Raw genomic sequence first — 21,705 nt, forward strand, 5'->3', positions numbered from 1 at the left:
AAACGAAATAAGGGGCTTCTTAAAACAGTGAAACAGGGTAATTCAGAAAATGTTATAACAATGTAAGACAAATATTCCAACAATTGAATGTATGAATACAAAATGAAGCAGTAAAAGTCGTGCATGCAGTTCGTATTTTTTATGGAAATATATGACTCCTACCTGACTGCTCCGGAGCCAAGTTTCCCAATTTTCAAATTTTGTACGATAAATTTGTTAATACAGTAATTGGGACAACGTTTGGAGAATGAACGAACTCATTTTATTGGACGAATTGAGAATTACTACATCCAAACGTGGATTTATATATTGAACTTGGCAAAACATCAAAATCAAAGAAAATGTGTATGGGGTCACAGGCAATACGGGTCACGTTGCCAAGCTTTAACTTTTCTTAAAAACCATCAAAACAATCAATCATTAACTTGTTCTTCACTAGTCCATAGGATAGATCGGTACTTGGCCCAGAATGTGAGATTTATTTACAGTTCTTATTTTCTCCTCTACTGATCATAAAGCCCCTTATTAACATTGAATGCTTTCTGAGCAGGTGACCAGAGCTACTGAATGTCCAAAAACAAAAATTGAATCAAAACAACAATGTTTATAAATTAATTAACTGCCCGGCCCTAGCAGAGTCTAATTTTTTTGTGGTATTAGAGGTATAATGAGCTCAAACAGTTTCACTCCTGCTCATGATTCAGCACGTCGGGGTTCCATCTTCTCCTGGTATTTCTGGATCCTGTCCTCTATCTCCCCTCTGAAGTGACGAATAAGACCCTGCGCAGGCCATGCTGCTCCATCACCCAGAGCGCAGATAGTGTGTCCTTCAACTTGATACGAGATCTCAAGCAACATGTCGATCTCCTCAGGCTTGGCATTACCCTCAACCATCCTGTAGAGTATCCTAGCCATCCAGCCAGTACCTTCTCTGCAGGGGGTGCACTGTCCACAACTCTCGTGCTGGTAAAAGTGCATGAGACGAGCAATGGCCAGGATGATGTCTGTATCCTTGTTCATCACAATGACGGCAGCAGTTCCGAGTGCTGTCTTGACCTCGGCCAGAGCGTCGAAATCAGTGAGTACAGTGCTGCAGGTTTCCAAGGGGATGACAGGAGTGGAGCTGCCACCAGGGATGACTGCCAACAAGTTGTCCCAACCTCCGATGACTCCACCGGCGTGTTGCTCGATCAGTTGTTTTAGAGGAATACTCATTTCCTCCTCTACAGTTGTGGGACAGTTCACGTGTCCAGAAATGTTGAAGAGTTTGGTGCCAGTGTTACGAGGTCGACCAAATGAAGCAAACCAGTCAGGACCACGACGGAGGATTGTTGGGGCAACTGCGATCGTTTCTACGTTGTTAACGGTAGTTGGGCAACCGAACACGCCTACATCTGCTGGGAATGGCGGCTTCAGACGGGGCTTTCCAGCTTTTCCCTCTAGAGACTCTATCAGAGAGGTTTCCTCTCCGCAGACGTACGCTCCAGCTCCTCTGTGAATGTAAATGTCAAAATCATATCCAGAATCACAAGCGTTGTGTCCAAGATATCCCTTCTCATAAGCCTGATTGATAGCCCTCATTAAGTTAGATGTCTCGTGATAGAACTCCCCTCGGATGTAAATGTACGCAGCTCTGGCCCCCATGGCGGACCCAGCAATCAGACATCCCTCGATCAGCTTGTGGGGGTCGTGCCTCATGATCTCCCTGTCCTTACATGTGCCAGGCTCTCCTTCATCTGCGTTAACAACCAGGTACTTTGGGCGACCATCATCTGGCTTGTTCATGAAACTCCATTTAAGCCCGGAAGGAAATCCCGCTCCACCTCGACCACGGAGTCCAGATTTCTTCATCTCATCTACAATCCATGCGGATCCCTTTTGGATTATCTCTTTTGTTTTGTACCAGTCACCACGGGCCTCTGCTCCCTGTATTCCCCAATCATGTCGGCCGTACAGATTGGTAAAGATTCGGTCTTCATCCTTAAGGTTACCGTAAGAATCTTTCAGAAGAGTCTGTGATGTGGAGATGTTCCTACATGCAGTTAGCCGAGCACCATTCCTAACTAAAGACGTGAGCCGATTGCTGATCATACCATCTAAAACCCTGAACAGAGGTGTACAGATTAACTCGATGGAAACCAAAATACTCTTTACAGAAACTAACAAAAAACCACCAAAGTTCCGAAGTAAACTTGTTTAGAGTAAGTCCGATCTTAAGAGGTGGATTTGAAATTCAAAGAAATTTTCTATGACCCAGAAAGCTACGACAGAGATAAATTAACGTGATAATGCAAAACGTGTACGGCACGTGTGTAACACTGCACACACTAACTAATAAGCAATAAGCAAGTTTGCGCTAAGAAGTTATAATAATGTGCTGTTACACACAGCGTATAACAACATAACTACATCACAGCTACAGAGATATGCAATCAGAGTGTAAGTAGGCGACCAGCAAAGAAAACACACTAGCTTGATACAAAATCACACTACGAGACTCAACAGAACGCTCGATTAGATTTTGAGGAACGCAAAATAGACGAGCCAGATCTCGCGCGGCTTATGTAAAAACAGAATTGGATAACCAGGAATCAAATTTAAAATTTATTATAAGTAAATTGATTTACAAATGAAAATTTATATTGAATACATTCATGCATTTTTCATTTATACAATAAATTTGGTATTAAATTAAATCAAATTATAATTACCATGACGTTACGTTTAACTTATTTCATGAGCAGTTATATTTTGGTAGCATTAAAATATTTAAAAATTTCAATCAGTTATTAGATTAACGATTATTTAATAAATCGAAAGGTGAAAACACTTATTTAAAATTATTTTGGCTCTTTATCTTAACTTTACTTTAGATTCGGAAACTTCAAGGCGCCGCGCAGAAAGATTCTCGTAGAGAACTGAATTGTACGCTAAAACGCAAAATATTGTAAAGGAGCAGTATTAGTCGATGCGTGGTTATTTGCTAGGTACCTCTGCAATATATATGCGCGCGCACCATTTCTTTGTGAGAGATCAGGCTTTACTGCCCGCCATATTGAATTCTGTAACAAAATGTATACCGATGCGTATGTTTGCCGTCAGTTCATTTGCTCGTTTTGGGAGTTTGTTTTGCTTATTTTGGCTTATTTTGATCCAAATATTCCCTAGTGATGCTAGATGTGAAGTCCCGGTGGGTAGATCGAAGATCGGTACCCTGTACTGCTGCCTTCTCTGACCCGTTTTCCGGTTATGAGTAAAGTTTCTTTCCGTGCCCGAGCTCTTGATGCCACTAAAGCACTCCCTATCTATCGGAGTGATGAGATACCGGACCTTTACGACTACAATGTCATCAACAGGGCGGTCCCCCAGATGCCTACGGGAATGGAGAAGGAGGAAGAATCGGTGAGCTACTCTTAATGCGTCGCGCGCCCGAAGCGCGCGTTTTTTAAGTGCTAACAACTTTGAGCTCCTGCGCGGCGTATCACGTGCCAGTCACGTGTGTTGGGCAGCGCGTGTTACATCCAGCATTCGTGTGTGCTGCTATTTTAAGAAAATTGTTTTGAGTTTGGTGTGTATGTGTTCGTCTTGGTTCCCCGTTTCTCACCGCACCACTTTCCTGGATCAGTCGTGATGCTTGACTGTTCCGATCGTAAGCCCTTAAGTTTCAGTCTCTGTACTGGAACTCCTGTGGATTTAATCTTGGAAACGAAGCACACTTCCGGATGTAATTTAGTCTACATAATAGGTATTTTAGGATTCTTATAAATTCCCCTTCGATACATGTTGATCCTAATGTTAACATCATGTTTATTATTAGGTTGGAAGATCAATAACAGAGGTCTTCTTATTACAAACATGTGTTGAAATTTTTAAATATGCAATGTCCTAAAAGTAGGTTACATAGTCTCACTAATAACAACCATGAGAACAGCACTGGACAGGAATTTTTAATGTATATTTAAAATAAATGAAACGTCAAAAAAATTCAATCTTGAGAAAAAAATTCAATCTGTGTGAGATACCACTCATTAACGCCAGGAAGTCTGGATTTTACGGGAGCCATTACTTGCTACAAATTTTAAAATACGCAACACATGGGGATCTTCCCCGTTTAAAATTGCGGTAAATATTTCCCCTTAAAGGAGTAGCAAAGATGGGGAATCATTTCATGAAAATTGTTATGCCATAAATGTTGGTGGTCAACAGTGGCGAAAATTGGAAAATCATTCATTAAATTTAAATATATTTGCTAACGATGGAACTCGAGAAAGGAAAATAAACATTTCGATGAAAATCACGCAAGTTTTTTTCTTCTCGCCAGGAATTCCGGGAATCTCAGAAATTGGGTGTAGTAAATTTTCGATGGCCACCACCTCCGTAATTGATGGAATGTGGTTACAAATTTATCTGAATATGTTAAAGATCGGTGGCTGGCGGGTGACACTATCTTGGGCTCATAGCGGTGGCTTAAAATTTCTAAAAATTGTAATTTTAAATGTTTATTGCAGTCTCCATCTCTTATAAGGGTATAATACTAGTTTATCAGCTAAAATCAAACATAAAAATTACCCAAATTGGCTAATGATTATCACCACTAATTAGCTATATTATGGACGGTAGCATAGTGTAGGTAACTGAGTAGTGGATATTACAACCAAAATATAGTTTAATAGTAATTGGTCTATAAATGTAATTAACTCTGAACAAGTATATCTTGTTCAGAGGTATCAAAATCTTAATGGGATTCTGATACGAAATTTATGTTTGGTAATCTGATTTGACTTTCAAGCTATATGGCATGCTAATGCTCCTCAAAATGTTTACCCGAGATTGTTTTACACTGCACTATTCACTTAAGACGAGCGAATGAAAAAATAGTGGTTTCAACCGTTCGATTGTCCCACCATTGCATGGTCCATGATATTATATAAACTCTGCGACCTGTTCCTCGGAACCTTTACCGCCAATGTCATTCGAATAGTACTGATCTTAACTTATTAATAGTTCTGATCTTAACTTATCGAATAGTACTGATCTTTACTTATCAAAAAGTACTGATCTTAACTTATCGAATAGTACTTATCTTAACTTATCGAATAGTACTGATCTTAACTTATCAAAAAGTTCTGATCTTAACTTATCGAATAGTTCTGATCTTAACTTATCGAATAGTTCTGATTTAACTTATCGAATAGTTCTGATCTAACTTATCGAATAGTACTGATCTTTACTTATCGAATAGTACTGATCTTAACTTATTGAATAGTTCTGATCTTAACTTATCGAATAGTACTGATCTTAACTTATTAATAGTTCTGATCTTAACTTATCGAATAGTTCTGATCTTAACTTATCGAATAGTACTGATCTTAACTTATTAATAGTTCTGATCTTAACTTATCGAATAGTACTGATCTTAACTTATTAATAGTTCTGATCTTAACTTATCGAATAGTTCTGATTTAACTTATAGAATAGTTCTGATCTTAACTTATCAAAAAGTACTGATCTTAACTTATCGAATAGTACTGATCTTAACTTATTAATAGTTCTGATCTTAACTTATCGAATAGTTCTGATCTTAACTTATCGAATAGTACTTATCTTAACTTATCGAATAGTTCTGATCTTAACTTATCGAATAGTTCTGATCTTAACTTATCGAATAGTTCTGATCTTAACTTATCGAATAGTTCTGATCTTAACTCATCGAATAGTTCTGATCTTAACTTATCGAATAGTTCTGATCTTAACTTATCGAATAGTTCTGATCTTAACTTATCGAATAGTACTGATCTTTACTTATCGAATAGTACTGATCTTAACTTATCGAATAGTTCTGATCTTAACTTATCGAATAGTACTGATCTTAACTTATCGAATAGTTCTGATCTTAACTTATCAATAGTTCCGATCTTTCTTCTAAAATAGATGATTTTAGAAGAAAAATTGTCTTACATAATTTTCTAGCTCGAACACAAGGGTTCCCCGGCCCCCTTGCATAAATGTTGTACAAATTGTACACATTTTTTACAAATTTCGTGTCTTTTAGTATTATTAATTTGGTACTAAAAGATTCGTCTTATCAAGCTGATATAACGATTATGTTTAAAAAAATTAAAACTGATACTTTTTGAGTCATAGGCATTTTAAAATCTGCCATTTTTGGCCCTTTTTTACGATGAATTTTACTAAGTCCTTTGAGGCCAGATGTCATACCTTAAAACTCAAAATTGAGAGAAATCCTGTTCCAAAAAATTGGATATGATCATCAGCTTCACTCACAAGAATTTTTGAAGCGATATCTTATGACCTGGGTGATTGGTAAAATGTACAACTTTAATAGGAGGCAAAAATTTTAATCTTGCTTCTCTCGACCTTGTTCGGTCTGTAACTTCGTCATTTATTATTTGATTGCATAATCCTTTGGAGGGCTTCTTGTACGGATTGTAAGTAATGTTCAGTAAAAATCAGCCAAAAAACTTTTAAAATGACTAAATTATCGGTATTTCAGTGACAGACTTCTCAAAATTTCCAAAAGAATTTTTTTTTTTCGAAATTGCGTACTCTCAAATTTTTTTTCAATGCATCAAATCTTATTGTTTTTATCTATACTTTCATAATATGAAGTCAAATCCCGAACCTCGACAAAAAAGGTTTTAATGTGTGTCCCGATCAGTGCACACTTAGTCTTAAGAAAATTTGGGGCTTAAGTAAGTATCGATTACAATTACGCTTCCAACACGCAATATATATTGAGGCTAACGCAACTTTAAGTGCACGCTAATTTTAACTCCCAAAGTTGTACTTAAATATTTAAATCATGAAACTTAGGTAAAAAGTTGTACTTAAGTCTAAGACTCAGTTCGTGGATGACAAACGAAGGGTTGTACTTAAATTTATACTTAAGTCATTTTTAAATACACCATAAACTGTTCGAGGAAGCCACCCAGATCCTAACTTATCAATAGTTCTGATCTTAACTTATCGAATAGTTCTGATCTTAACTTATCGAATAGTTCTGATCTTAACTTATCGAATAGTTCTGATTTAACTTATCAATAGTTCTGATTTAACTTATCGAATAGTTCTGATCTTAACTTATCAGGGTACCTAAACGACTTCAAGCAAACCAATCGAATGAAATACCTTCAAATATTATCGGGGGGGGGGGGGGGGGGGGTTCTCTACACTTTTTTACACCATACATGAAAAAAGGCAAAAGTGTAGTGTAAAAACGTGTAATGTAAAAACGTGTAAAAAAGTGACATTTTTTTTTTCTCACTAAAGGTATGTTTTGCCCCTGTTTTGCCTTGGGAAATGTACTATGTGAAGACTGATGGGAAAATATTAGGAAAAAAGAAGATTTTGAGAAGATGATTTGGTTAAGTGTAATTTAAGGTGTAAAAAAACGTAATTTAGTGTACCTTTTTTACTACACTTTTTACTACACTATACACCAAAAAAGGCAAAAGTGTAGTGTACAAAAGTGTAGTGAACACTGAAATTAGAGGTTGGAATCACCGCCAACTGCCAACCAACACTTCTTAAACGGAATTTTGAATCTTGGGAGAGTCCTCGACAATTACAATTTATTTTATAAGATTTTGATTTTTGCAATGGTGAAAAATAAACCATAACTTTTCGACATCTAATTGTGATAAATTTGTCGCCCTCTATGGTAAATATTTTCGAGAATGATATCACCATATAATACATGCCATGCACATGATAAAATATATCTTTTCAATAACGTCCTACTCGCTCCTAAGATTTAAAGGCCACAATTGAAAGTCTTGTGTATCCAACTTCCAAGGGCAAAGTTTTGTTTTAGCCGTAGGTAAAATTTCGAGTTAGAGGGTTAGCAGGAAACCGTCATAAAGGGAGGGTGAAATCTTACCTCTACGACTTCAGAGTTTAAGAATTCAGACTATACATCTAAAGATAAGAATGGAATGGAGGTTGTTCACACGAGGCAAATACTTCCTATCGTATTCAATAACAAATGAACGATACTTACCTCTCCATTCGAAACTAAATCAATTAAGATCTCAATATCGCGACGCTAACATTTCTTCTTTTTCCAGGAGAAGCATTTGCAGCAAGCTATCTCAGTAGATGCTCTTCAGAAGAACAAGCCTATAATCCCGACCCCAGAAAGCCAAGAAGATGTGCCACACTACGAGAAAGTCTATTCCAGCACATGCCGACTTCCACGCAATCTCATTAAACTTTCCGGTGAGTCTCAACAAGTTCTAATTTTCTTGGATTTGGTTGGGACTCGGTTTAATTATGTTGGCTGATAATCAAAGACATTATTAAGAGCATCAAGTTGATGTTATTTTTCTGGCAGCGTTCGACGCACTTGGTCTTGATGCTGAGTATGCTGATTACGATATGGACTCCGACGACGAGGAATTCCTTAAAACTTGTGAAGAGGTACGTTTCTGCCTGCTGGTTTTTCAGTATTATCAGCGTTTATAGCCCTTATAGTGTGTCAGGTTTGTTGTTCTGGCATTTCAATTGAGTCGGCGGCTAACTTAATTTCAGTCAACTTCCTCGTAGAACCTGCTTGGGCTGTTGCCAACAGTTAAATATTCTAACTTATGCACCTATCTTACAATTATTGCATCCTGTTAAATTTTTACACTGCTGCTCAACTAGAGAAGTGTCCCTTTGACTAATTCATTATCAGGAAGTAACGCCGATGGATTTCGAGAGGATGATAGAGTCGATGGAGAAGAGCAGCGAGAATAATGTTATCAGTCTACTGGACGCGAAACAGCTTTTCAGTGATGTAAACCACAACACTTTAGCACAAATCTACGACTACTGGCTCAACAAACGACTCTCCCTGGTACGTGTTTTATACATCCCGCTATTATTGCTCAATAAACACTGCGTGAGAGAACAATTTCTTATTTGGCCACAAATGTAGCGGCGATGCGAATAAAATGCATTGCCAATATCTTATCAACGACGTACCAAGAGAATAATATGGTAACGTGATTTTAAGGCTCGGATCATGGTATATTTGTTATTCTTCGTGATATGACAAGTAAAACACTTTAAATAGAAAAAGCTGTAGGTTGTGCACTCAGTTGAGCAGTTAAAATAATCTGTCAAATAAAACCAATCATAAAATAAGAAATCATGTGACATACTTTGATGGATTGATGTTTTACAGTAAACGTTGAAAACATAAAACTGTCTCGGTCTAAAAGCCCAGTTCAAGAACTAGGCATTCAAACCAAAAGTGAGGAACCATTGCGAATTATGAATTGTGAAGAGTTATTTTTTAAGAGAACCTGGTTTTGGAGGTTTCGTTGTAGGTTCCCACACCACAACGCTATCAGCCTAACTCTAACCCAACCCTAACTCTAGCTCATAATAATCTTGTCGCAATATAGTTGTGGTTGCCCCAGCTTGAAATGATTGGGATTATTTACGCTGCTTTTAAAATAACACATGTCATCGCTCCTTAACTTACTACTCTACTATTTCGTGTTGAAATCATGCTGTACGATAAGATCTCGTCATAGCAGTTAGGAAATCTCTCAACAGATGGCCATTACATTTTCAGGATTTGAGCACAATATGGCTATAAGACTATTTGAAGTGCTTACCTTACTCGTTAGTATTATGGAGGTTAAAGATTGGCGGTTTTTGGGCTATACCGCCATATTTTTAATGGCCATAATATAAACCGCTGAATTAATTTTTGATGTTCCCGTGTGGTCATAATATGCTAAAATTAGCTTTCTAACGTGAAGACAAACATATACAAGTAGTCATTTGGCTAACAGTAGCTCAGGCTAGCCGCTAGTCGTAGATACAAGATAACATTTAGATGTGGCGGTTTTTCGGGTATCCCGTCATAATTTAACCCGCCACGATGTTACCAAGTAAGATACTTAAAATGTGAAAACATTTTGGTATTCATCACGTGTTATGACACATTTGCAAAGAAGTGTCCTTCTTGATATTATTAGACATTTGCATTGGTCACTAGTATTGCAACATCAAGTACCATAATCCTACTCTGATTCGTTCTTGAAACATTCACTAAACGCTTAACTTGGTTCAATATATCTTGATTACTCAAATATTTCTTTCTTCACCAAGAAGACGTATAATCAGCCACTTGTAACGTTATTTACAATGGGATAGATAAATAATGCATGTTTGCAGTTTAGTGTTTGCAGTTTAGTATCTGCTTTATAAGATAGGGGTTACATTGATTAGTAAAGAGTATGGATTTGTCGTTTCCAAACATGATCTAGATTGTCTCATATTTGTAGGCGTTCCTCGTAAACACTAGATCGCAAGTATCATATCCCCCTAAAAGAAATGTATTACTTAACTGTGCTAGTTATAATTTTACAGTACGTAATTAGGTCTTTGTATGACCTGAAACTAACAAACCCTTAAAGTTTCAATAACAAAAGCTTAAGTCACTGAGTCTACTTGATGGGATTTGTACTCGGACCGATGAGCCGATCCATTGTTCGTTCCACGAATCTTGAAACATGATCGATGTATAACGCCTCCTGAAAAACTACATGGCTCAATTTAATATCAATTGAGCCAGAGAGTCTTGAGATAATCAAATGTTCATTGTGAGACGAGAAATATGTTCCAATAGCTATTAATAACTTTCAATATGGGGAATATGTAGACGTTGGGGAATATGTAGACTTTGGACACTGTTGAGATACTGAACGAACAGAAAAATCTATTTCTCCAGAATTGCTTTGACTTCAAAATATGAGGTCTAACTTGGTTTCTTATTAATATGGGATTTAACCATCTACAGACTAGCTTATACTGTATTTGGTAGCAGTACTCCTTCTTGTTTGTATCCAATTTATAGAGACCGTTTCGCGTTCTAATTTCTTAAAACAAGACTTTGAGACCCTGATCAACTACTGTGCAGGGAATAACCTACGAGAGGGCTTCATGTCAGAACTTTTAAATTTTACACATTTTCCCTTAGATCTTCAACTGATCTCTCCATCAATTGGTGTTAATTGTATTTCTTCTGAGGTCTCGTATACGTGCAATTCTCGCATTTCTTAGAACATTCAACAACGACTAAACATTGCATAGTTCTTATACCCTTCCTAATTCATAATGACTTGAGTGACTACTTATATCCCTGAACACCAACTTACTCTTGGTAATTTGCCCTTCAGTAAATTACTCTCCGTCGAAACACTTAGTTTCATCTATCTGTGAGCAATGAATTGAGAAACTGAGTTGTAACAGACTCACTAAGAACTCTGGCGATTTTGATGGCCAGGTATGAGGCAAATTGATGCCTTAAATAAACAGAAAATTATTTAATTTGACGTTTCAGTGTCCAAGAAATTCCTTAATTCGGTAGCTTCAAATTTCATCATTATGCCTAAACTGTCCTAATCTGCAGGGAAGTTATTATGCTCATTCTTCAATTTGCATATTAAACTTTAATTGAAATCAATTGACTGAGCGTTTAACATAAAATTAGAAGTATTTATCGTTAATTACTGAGCTGATCTAACTTAAGCAGAAGTTTGAGTAGAGAGAATGGCGCGCATTGCGCAGTAATCTGAGCTTAGTCGGCTAACTAAGCCTCACTCGTGACGTATAAGATGATCTAATGACTTCTTGTTGAGGATATATCGGCTTAGGGCATTTGGTTTACTAGAATAAGATTGAACCACAGCGCATACTGCTTATCTAGGCGAAGGGTGTAAATTCTCCCAATTTGGTTGTCGGTCGAGGCCATATGAATTAGCGAACAGGTGTTGTGTTTTAAAATGGCGGGAACATCAGATTCTTTGATTCAGAGTTGAAGATTTATTTTACAATGGTATAGCTTACAGTCAAGGTTACCAATCACAGTACTTAAAATGCTCGATATTTGTAGTTCCATGTTTACAAATGGACCATACTATATAGCACAGCACAGGAATAATCGCATTTGGACCCGTTTCTGAGAGAGTCACCACCACCAAATATGGAATAATTGGGCATCATTGCTGTATCAGGCTTTTGTCTCCATTTGGTTTTCAGCGAGTGTGTGTATAGTTGCATGATGATAGCAGCTGATGGTTCCGCATTATTATGACTAATTTCGGCTTATCTATTGTTCATTAACTCGTTAAGCAGACGTGGACAATTGGCAATTTTTACATTGGTCTATTGAGAACGACGTATTAAAGAGCGGGAAGCTGAAATTCCTATATGCCAAAAAGATAATGTCAGCATTTAACGCGCGCGTCGCGCGCACTAATTGTGTGTGACTCCGTGTATATTGTGAAGCGTCTTTGTTGTGAGTCAACATCACGTGACATCCTTTTTGTGCACTGAGCCAACGTTTAGACAATAATGCATGTTTTTCGATCGAGGAAAGTGTCTAGAAATTTCTGCATGGTTCGAATTTAAATTTCGTTAATAATGCTCGAATATAGACAAGTAAAGTCACGTGAGGCAGCTGCAGTTGTCTTACACGTCTGAAATCTCAACACTCGCTTGTCTAATGATAACGGTGTACTGGCTGACTGGCCCAGAGCCAGCTATAGCTGCAATTATCTATCTCTGCAACCTGCAATAACGTGAATGTACTATTTCAGCGTATCCCACTGTTGCCTGAAATCAAAACTGGTTCTAAAGAATTGCTTCCGACAGATCCTTATGCTGCCTTCAGAAAGAGACAAGAGAAAATGCTCACAAGAAAGGTATGATTTGTTTTGGATGCTGCTTCAATGTTGGATGAATCATGAATCTTTTGAAAAATTGTATGGGGTCGCTTGGTTTGATTGTGCTACATGAATCTGACCTAAAAACTTCTCAGAATCGCAAGAATGACGAAGCATCTTACTCTAAAATGTTCAAACTGAAGCAAGAAATTACCCGAGCTGTGTAAGTGTTCTTTCTCTTGAAAATAATTGTTTTAGCGGCTATTCCAATACACAAAATTGGCCAGCTAATTTAATTCCTTAGTGGTAGACGAATCATTTGGTGTGTTGATTTTATTTATTGTTTTCAGACATCTCCTTGAGCTGGTTAAGAATCGCGAGAAGACAAAACGAGATCTTCTCAAGATAACAGTCGATATTTTCAAGAAACGGTTAGTCTAGACGTCTTGATAAGATGTATTTCATCTGTATTTATTTAATCGTGAATTCCGTACATGTGCCAAATTTATCGCGAACTTGTCCCAAAATAATGGAGCCAATCCACATTAATATCTCAGTAAGCTTAACTGTATTCTATCAGGTGCGACGTTGGTGACTTCGACGGCACACACTCTCGAGAGTTTAGCGACAATGCTGTGGTGGCCAACCTGCGTTACGGCGTAGAGGAGAAACGCCGTCACATCGAAGACGAGGCTGCTCAACTCTACGAAAAGCTGAACCAATACAGTGCTGAAGAAGAGTCCCAATGCGCATACCCCTTCAAGCGGAAGAAGCATGTGTACTTCAACAAACCGCGCCCCCCGCCGGATGAGCCCTGGCAGTACACTGAAAATGTGGAGCGGTACAGATACACTTGTAGGAAGCTCTCCTCTTGTCTGGGTCTTAGTCGACGTCGTGTGGGTAGAGGCGGCAGGTATGTACTGAGGAGTGTGGAGGCCATGTTGGTATCTAGGCGATATGGCCATTGTTAGAATCATCACCTTATCATTAATCTCCACACTAATTGATCAATTTGGCCTCCTGTAGATCAATTAAATTAATACTATTAGTATTAGTCACATGAAATTGTTCACTTAAAACGAGACTATCATCACTGTCCTCATATCATTTCTAATAATCCCATTCCCAGAGTGTGGGTGGATCGAAGACATGAAAGGGATCACCACATCAACTGTTTGCATCCGCCTAAACGAAGACATTCCTCCGAAACTGAGTCCAAACAAGAAGTAAACGACTTGTTTGACGATCTTTTAAGAAACTTTTCCCCCTCCTACAGTCAGACTAACCGAACTAACACCATAATCAAACAGACAGCGGCCTCGCCTATCGTAAAGATTCCAGATAGGTGACTGCCTGAATATTAGAAACTGTTTTTATCTAGTTTTAGCCTTTAACTTTTTTTCATTGATTGTTCATATATACCCATGTATACCCTCATTTGCGAGTTTCCCTTGTGACGCTGATTTGTGTTATATATTGTAATTGCGATTGTTATAAAAGTTTGGTATGCTCTTGTTTAACCTGTGCAATATTACTGAAACGTGAGATGATAAGCAAATGGAAGTTCAGATCATTATTAATTGAAAAGGTGTGTTTCATTTGTCTAAGTTGTTAAATATGATGGCATCTAGTTTCATAAAGTAGAACTCCTAGTACCCTAAAATAGACTTGCTGTATTAAAAGCTGGTTTTTCACTCTGGGTTGGATATGGAAGGGCGTCCACATTTATTCCCCATTTTTTTGGTAAAATGGGTATTCCATAAACAGCTGAAACTGTATAGTAGTATAGTAGTTTTGACGAAAATAAACTATCGTGCTAATCCAGAGAGGGGGTTAAGATTTTGCGACTAAAGTGGACGATATGGGGGTGTTAGGCAAAAACCGACGTCACAATTTCCATATGTAAAATTTCGGAACTGTCGATATAAAAACTGTCTAGCTGAAAATGAATCAACATACCATATAATGTCAATGTGTCCGAGTACCGAAATAAAAGCCCCAAATGTTTTAGATCGTGATCAGTGATGCTTGAACTGATTATTCTCATATTACGGATCTGTGAAAATCTCCGATGTTTGTGGCATGTGGACGGCCCCTAATAGTATATATAGGGGGTGCACGATAAAAATAAACTTGCTCGGATTTTAAAAATTTTTGTACCACGGTTTTCTAGAGACTGTGAGAATTTTCATAATACCAAATTTGTCATACCTTTTTGGAAAGATCAGTGAGTTTCACCTAGGTGCCATATTTGATGCTGCGCGGCTTTTGGAGCAAAAATAGCTGTAAAAGTCGCGTAATTTGACCAAATTCGTTGATTTTTGTCGTATTATTCACAACTGTCTGAAAAATTTGGTGGATATCGGAGTTGATATAGTGATCAAAATGGGGCAAAATACGCTGCTTTTAGCTGTAACATAATATCTGATGGTTGGAAAAGCTTTAAATTTTCGGACACTTTCCTTGTAAGTTTATGAGTAAGCTTGCTAATTTTTGTTGCAATCGGAGGTCGGGAAGGATACTTAATATCTATTTGTTTGAAGAAAATTGTGCTGGCCGAAATTAGCGCTTAAAAACCATCCTATAGTCGGCACGCGCGGCTCACTGTCGATGGAGCACTACCTACCCCTAACACCTAAATAGAGTGGTAGTTTTATGGTATCACATATCAGGAATAATTAGATTAGTTAACAATGAACATTGCCAAATGACAATTTGTACTAACGCGATGTATGTTGGCTGTATACAGGGCCGGGCTCACTGCGCGCGCATCAACAAATAGTATAACGCGAGATCGTAGCAATGCATTACCGGTGCGGGCTGCTACGAGCTGTAAGTTGCTACACGTTGTATACCTCTCTCATGAACGCGAAGCGTGCACTGAGCACTCCGGGGTTGCAGCGTGTGTCAAGCTGTAAACTGTGAAGTATTAACAATTAAAACCATAAATTTAAATAAAAAATCTCGCTCGCACTTAAACATTAAAATCGCTCGCCCAAATTTTGGGAGAATTCTTGTAAAAAGGCTTGAGTGCACGGCTCCCCCTGTATCGTAAAAACAATAATAGGGAATAGTATCACCCATTAATTAATTGATTGACAATGTCAACCCATCGAGATCGTTGCTCCGCGCGCGAAGCAAGAATGCTAGTTTGCGCGGCGCGTCATAGCGGCGAAGTCCTCCAACATCCAAGCTAGTTTAAGTTAAATACGAATTCCATTTGCGATTATTTAGGGCTCGGGTTAGAGTTCGGATTGTGGTTAGGGTTGATTTATTGTTTATGGATAGCTTCGGGGTTTTATTTTTTATGGTTATGGTTAGGATTCACATTTGATTGACGATGCGAAACAAGAATGCTAGTTTGCGCGGCGCGTCGAAGCGGCGAAGTCCTCCACGATTCACATAGCCATGAGTCTACGCGTACTGCGTAATGCGCTTGTTTCACAAGTAGAACTCCTGTGCCACCTTCGGCGGTCGCGTGCTACTGCAAGCGAAAGGGCTCTGGTTAGAGCAATGGTTAGGGTTTGGATTAGGATTTATGTAAAACCGTTTTGTTCGGCTGCAAAACCATAAAAGCAAAGTCACGTAATAACTTTTGGACGAGCAAATTAGTAAGAGCAGAAAAATATTTCCACATCGTAGGTTCGATCATGCTAGTTAAGTAGCTGGTGCAAGCGAAAGGGTGATGCAACATGTTTCAAAGAAACATGTTAAAATCGAGCGCGTGCCAAATAAAATGTAAACAATATTTCCGGACAACCTATCGATATAATGCTAATTTCCGCCCCTTATCATTTAATCCTCAATGACTTTTCTCATTATTCGGCTGAGTCGAATGAGTCGGCATTACACAGATGTTTAAAATTTCGCACAGATCTATTGAATCCTTAGCTTCTCCTTAGACTAGTTTTCACAGGGATCGATCTGTTTTACTTTGCTGTTGACGGTTTTCACCACTACTGTTATCGTTCGTCAATGTATTTAGCAAAACTAAGACTTTAGTAAAACTAAATCACACTGTACTTTTTTTCTACGATAATGCTTATATTAAGAAAATGTAATTCTCTACAATGAATTATAACCAATCACATTGCATGTATCGTTTTTATTAAAAGTCCAGATAATCGCAACAATTAACCGTAAACAGCAAGGATCCGAGTGAAAATGGATCAACTACTCGCCTCATGCTCAGCCGTTGGATGGAATTCCTCCTTATAATATTTCAATCTGTTGTCTTGATTGTTTTTATTTACTTTGTATCAATAAACTAATCGGTCAGAGTTTCTCCGTTTAATGACTTTAACTTTCCAAGCTTTTCTTCTTTTCAGTGGGATTTTGGGCACAGGACAGTTAAGAATTAGATTCAATGATACTAAAATGTTTATTATGAGGCTGAGCATACGAACAGCAGCCCAACATAACACTTAACATTGCTGAAATGACAATTTAAATAAGCAACTTTTACATTTTGTTCTTTTCCCGGTAGGTATTCTTTTTGATGCTCATTATTAATTTGTTTGTGAGTTCAATCGATTATCTTTTTTAGATTGATAGCCATGAGACTGGTTATCAAAGATACTTCTGACGATGTCTCGTTGTGGTCAGCACTGTATGTGAAAGCTAGAATTTTGGAAGCCAAACCTGACCACAGAAAATACTTTGTTTTGGGACTACCAACTGGTGGTACTCCCAAAGGCATGTACCTGGAACTTGTCAAGATGTGCAAGGCTGGGGAACTTAGTTTCAAGTATGTAAAAACGTTCAACATGGACGAGTATGTCGGTTTGGACAGAGATCACCCAGAAAGTTACCATTCCTTCATGTGGGAAAATCTTTTCAAGCACATCGACATTCATCCTGACAATGTCAATATTCTGGATGGCAATGCTGAAAATTTAGTCGAAGAATGTAATGGTTTTGAAAAAAAGATTGTTGAAGCCGGTGGAATTGATTTGTTCATTGGTGGGATTGGTCCTGATGGACACATTGCCTTTAATGAGCCTGGCTCTAGTCTTGTTTCAAAAACACGTGTCAAAACCCTGAATAAGGAGACCATAGTCGCAAACTCCCGGTTTTTTGGTGGCAGAGAATGTGACGTCCCAACCCAGGCTTTAACAGTGGGTGTACAAACTATTCTTGATGCTAGAGAAGTGATGATCCTCATCACAGGTTCTCATAAAGCTCTGGCTCTGCACTATGCGATAGAAGAGGGCATTAACCACATGTGGACCGTAACTGCTCTGCAACAACACCCAAAGGCTGTATTTGTGTGCGATGAGGATGCCACTCTAGAGTTGAAAGTGAAAACTGTGAAGTACTTCAAGGATCTGATGACATTGCACGACAAATCTATAACACCTAATCTAGGTTAACTGTAGTTGACATTTAAGTGGGAAAATAAACCTTGACCAACCATTTGCATTGCATAGTAGGATATTAGATAGATTTTTATTATATCTTTAATTGTTAGGCCATGGACTTGGGATTGCATGTTTTTTTGTTGGTTGACTTTTCCTAACCAACAGAAGAAAAAAATTTACCCAATACCCATATTATTAATTGGAACATTAATTCGTGTTTGATGTGACCAAACATTACATAGTTAGATATTAGATAGATTTTTATTATATTTCTAATTGATAGGCCATGGACTTGGGATTGCATGTTTTTTGATGGTTGACTTTTTCTGACCAACAAAAGTTTTTTTTAAATTTTTAGATTTTGTGAATTTATCTTTATCGTTCCTGTGTCAATTAATTTATTATTACATCACACTCAATTATTCGAGTTCAAATTACTTTAGTATGTAGAATTTTCCGACTTAAGGAATTATTATGTTATTTTTTAAACTAAATTTTTATACATCATTAGCTTGGTTTCACTCTCACCATAAATGATAATAATCATGATCTGGATCTAGTGTTATGCTTTAGAAAGTATTCGATCACATTTCATTGATATTGATCTTTAAATTATATCTCATTGAACACAGCATTTCTGCCATAATAACAATACGTGATTCTTTGTCAGTAAGGTTACATTTCCTCAAATTAACAACCGAACATCTTTGTAGCTGATGTGAATCTGCTGACTTGAACCCTGAACTCTGAACCCTGAACCTCCCCACACACACAACAACTTGTTCTGGATGATCTGGCTGCTAACGGTTCTTATATCATGTTTAACTGCATCTGCTCAGATATGTAATGTGACATTGCAAGTCGGCAAGGTTATCCAACCTAAACCCAGTGTGCTTAACGGAGCCACATTCCTATCTCATTTACACACTGATACTAAGGAACTGTGCCAAAAAGGTGAGTCATGAAATATAATACTGTATTTTTACTAGCTGTGATGGTTTTAATCTCATGGAAACTTTTCTAAACAGACAGTATGTTTCTCAGTGTAGTAGAATACGATTCTATTGCTTAATGATATTTGAAACTCCATATTTTCCAGAATGCTGCAACGATGAAAGGTGCGATACAGTCTTATACACAGACTCCAAAGTAGGCCCAAAAGGAAACAACTGTTTCTATTTCGACTGCCTGGACCACTGTGTCTTTCGAGACTCAACTCCAGAAGAGAGTAATTTCTCTGTCGCAATCATTTCACGATCAACCGCTCCCCAAGAATTACCAGGTAGAATCTGGAGAATATTCTATTGTCTTACTTTATTTTGTTCATACATGCACAAAGTGCACAATACACTTAATTTGTTCTATTTAGATATTTCAACATATTTCATTATGACAATACGTTTTGATAATCATTTCCTCAGATTTTTCTAACATATTTGTGAGCTCCGGACCGGATGTAGTGAATCATGCTGATAATGCGACTGAGAGCCATCAAGGTTAGTCGATCTGTACTAGTTATCAAAATCTCTACCGCTAAAAGTTATATTTCCATCTGGACATAAAAACTTAGTTTGAGTGGTTATCACAAAACACCGCATACTTAATAAAATACTTTTCAGCAGCTGATTCTCCTGTTGAACCACAGAAAAGTTCTACTCCAGCCAGTGATGTGAAAGCTGACGAGGAAAAAGTACAGCCTGATACTTCCGCTCCATTAGAACAACAACAACCTGAAAGTCAATCAGCAGAACCTGTAGCAGAACCTGTAGCAAAAATCCCCGATTCTCCTTCGGAAATTCCGGAATCTCAGGTCAAAACCCCAGATGCTACGGTAAAACCCGAAGTTTCTGCAACCTCCAAAGTCGAAACCGCAAAGAACAACACAGTAGACGCGAAAGAGGTACAGAAAGAAGCCGAGCAGACCGAACCAACCCAATCTTCATCCCCAGACACCAACGCTGTCACAGTGAAAAACAACGACGAGAAGCCAGACATTCCTGACACGATTCAGAAAGCTGTTCCCAAACCAGCCACAGCAAAACCTGACGATGTTGTAACAGAGAAGGAAGAAGTGACTCCTACTGAAAAAGCGAAACTCCCTAACGAAGTTCCTGTTGTTGAAGGTAAAGTGGAGGTTAATACAGATGTGAAGGTGAATGGGACGGTGAGTAAAGCGAGCACTTCTGAGGAGGACCAGAGTAAAACTGTGATCGGGCAGGAGAAACAACCTGCAGTTGTCGTGGTTGATAAGCCTGAGGAAACTAAGAAAAAATCCGACGAATCTATGCCAGCAGCTAACGTTAGGTAAGAATTACCATTTATTAATTGCTGGTTATAAGAAGATCTGTTATCTTTTTCCAATCTTTGAATTTTAATATTTTACAATTTTCATGACTGCATCTTTCAATTATTCATGTTTCGTGGTTTGTACTTATCAAAAAATAAGCATTTAATCTTGATCTGGAAATTGGTGTGCTATGTTTATACAATGTACAATATGTACAATATGTACAATGTACACAGACAGTTTCTGTCTATACAGAAAAATACATATAATTGTATCTCATTTCTTATAATATTCAGTATCACATGTCTAACCACTAACTAGTAACCGCTAACCACTATCCTCCCCACCTTCCCACAGTGTCGAGGTAGATATCCACACTATCCAGACTAAACAACCTGACACCTACACAAAGAAAGATGTTATGTTTTGGGTTTCCGTTGTCGGCGGCTCAACTCTCATCGTCCTCGGTCTTGGTCTCGTCGTTCGTTACTATGGAAACAAGAGGAGACGCCTCTACTCCTCCCTTACTGACGATTACCTTATCAATGGAATGTACAGTATCTAGATGTGCGGATATTTTATCATGTTTCCATGGTTACCGGACTTTAAGTTCGCTCCTTGTCTTGTTCATTTGTATTTATCTTGTGGAACTGCGGTCATATTCTTCAGAGTAGATGAAAACTTACAGTTTAATTTATAATTCAGATAATTAGATATATGCTGGCCAATCATTTTATTCAGCAAATATAGATATAGTTGTATCAGTTCATGGTTAACTGTTTAATATTGCATTGTTCATGTATAATATATATATGAAATCAATCGACCTTTTAAAGGAAGAACGATTTGTAAATTGATCGTTTTACGAAATATTTTAACCATTTCAAAAATCAAAAAAAAACTTGTAAAAAGTGATACATTTTTATTCTTAATTAACACTTAATTAATAGTAAAATATTGCGATGTTTCATGGGCTGCTGAATGTAAATACGTAGCATTGCCAGCGGAGAATTGTTTATTTTGCCACCATTTGTTGATAATTAAGTAATAATTCGATGATTAAGTGATAATTCGATCAGAGTAAATTAATAATAATTATTAAGTATTGGTATATTTAACTAAATTATGAATGAATAAGACTCTTAACTTTAACTTCCTCAAATTGCTTAACATTTTGTTTGATGTATTTACTTCTTTTTCCTTATAGTTTACAGCTCGGCTAGAAATGCGATGGTAGAGTGTTATCTTTTGTTTGTTTGAATGAATTTAAAATCTTGTTTTAATGTAAAAGCTCTTCATTTTCTTTACTTCAACTATCAGAATGGTTTGCATTGATCCAAGTTAAGTGAGACTCACGAGTCAGGATGTAATTTGA

General features: G+C 37.6%; 4 protein-coding genes across 5 annotated transcripts in view; 3 read left to right on the forward strand and 1 right to left on the reverse strand.

Moving 5' to 3' along the window:
* The window catches only part of LOC134811799 (muscle M-line assembly protein unc-89-like), a 102,254-nt gene extending 80,608 nt beyond the window's left edge, over positions 1-21,646 (forward strand). The window contains exons 2-6 of one of the 2 annotated variants that reach the window (XM_063818884.1): positions 18,755-18,997; positions 19,143-19,325; positions 19,465-19,539; positions 19,663-20,347; positions 20,688-21,646. In XM_063818884.1, the coding sequence (XP_063674954.1) occupies positions 18,832-18,997; positions 19,143-19,325; positions 19,465-19,539; positions 19,663-20,347; positions 20,688-20,895 (1,317 nt within the window). In that variant the 5' untranslated portion in view covers positions 18,755-18,831 and the 3' untranslated portion in view covers positions 20,896-21,646. The remainder of the gene's footprint in view (positions 1-18,754; positions 18,998-19,142; positions 19,326-19,464; positions 19,540-19,662; positions 20,348-20,687) is intronic. The other variant, XM_063818885.1, reaches the window with a different exon arrangement.
* On the reverse strand, positions 240-2,337 carry LOC134811797 (NADH dehydrogenase [ubiquinone] flavoprotein 1, mitochondrial-like). Its single transcript, XM_063818882.1, has one exon. It carries the CDS (start codon positions 2,089-2,091, stop codon positions 694-696), a length of 1,398 nt encoding a protein of 465 aa, XP_063674952.1. The 5' UTR covers positions 2,092-2,337; the 3' UTR covers positions 240-693.
* On the forward strand, positions 3,169-14,270 carry LOC134811798 (enhancer of polycomb homolog 1-like). The gene is made up of 9 exons (XM_063818883.1): positions 3,169-3,402; positions 8,088-8,238; positions 8,354-8,439; positions 8,696-8,857; positions 12,618-12,722; positions 12,839-12,906; positions 13,034-13,114; positions 13,264-13,596; positions 13,813-14,270. The coding sequence occupies exons 1-9, from the start codon at positions 3,250-3,252 to the stop codon at positions 14,030-14,032; spliced, it is 1,359 nt and encodes a 452-aa protein (XP_063674953.1). The 5' UTR covers positions 3,169-3,249; the 3' UTR covers positions 14,033-14,270.
* On the forward strand, positions 17,203-18,550 carry LOC134826562 (glucosamine-6-phosphate isomerase 1-like). Its single transcript, XM_063838974.1, has one exon. The coding sequence runs from the start codon at positions 17,240-17,242 to the stop codon at positions 18,053-18,055; it is 816 nt and encodes a 271-aa protein (XP_063695044.1). The 5' UTR covers positions 17,203-17,239; the 3' UTR covers positions 18,056-18,550.
* Positions 21,647-21,705: the final 59 nt, after the last annotated feature.

Source organism: Bolinopsis microptera, chromosome 2 (genome assembly GCF_026151205.1).
Source record: "Bolinopsis microptera isolate Bmic1 chromosome 2, MBARI_Bmic_1.0, whole genome shotgun sequence".
Taxonomy (NCBI): Eukaryota; Metazoa; Ctenophora; class Tentaculata; order Lobata; family Bolinopsidae; genus Bolinopsis; species Bolinopsis microptera.

Excerpts from the sequence above, each read along its gene's own strand:
- LOC134811797 (XM_063818882.1), bottom strand. The coding sequence starts at position 2,091 with ATGATCAGCAATCGGCTCACGTCTTTAGTTAGGAATGGTGCTCGGCTA.
- LOC134811798 (XM_063818883.1), top strand. The coding sequence starts at position 3,250 with ATGAGTAAAGTTTCTTTCCGTGCCCGAGCTCTTGATGCCACTAAAGCA. Across the intron at positions 8,440-8,695 it reads TCCTTAAAACTTGTGAAGAG|GAAGTAACGCCGATGGATTT; the intron begins GTACGTTTCTGC and ends ATTCATTATCAG. Across the intron at positions 13,115-13,263 it reads GTCGATATTTTCAAGAAACG|GTGCGACGTTGGTGACTTCG; the intron begins GTTAGTCTAGAC and ends GTATTCTATCAG.
- LOC134826562 (XM_063838974.1), top strand. The coding sequence starts at position 17,240 with ATGAGACTGGTTATCAAAGATACTTCTGACGATGTCTCGTTGTGGTCA.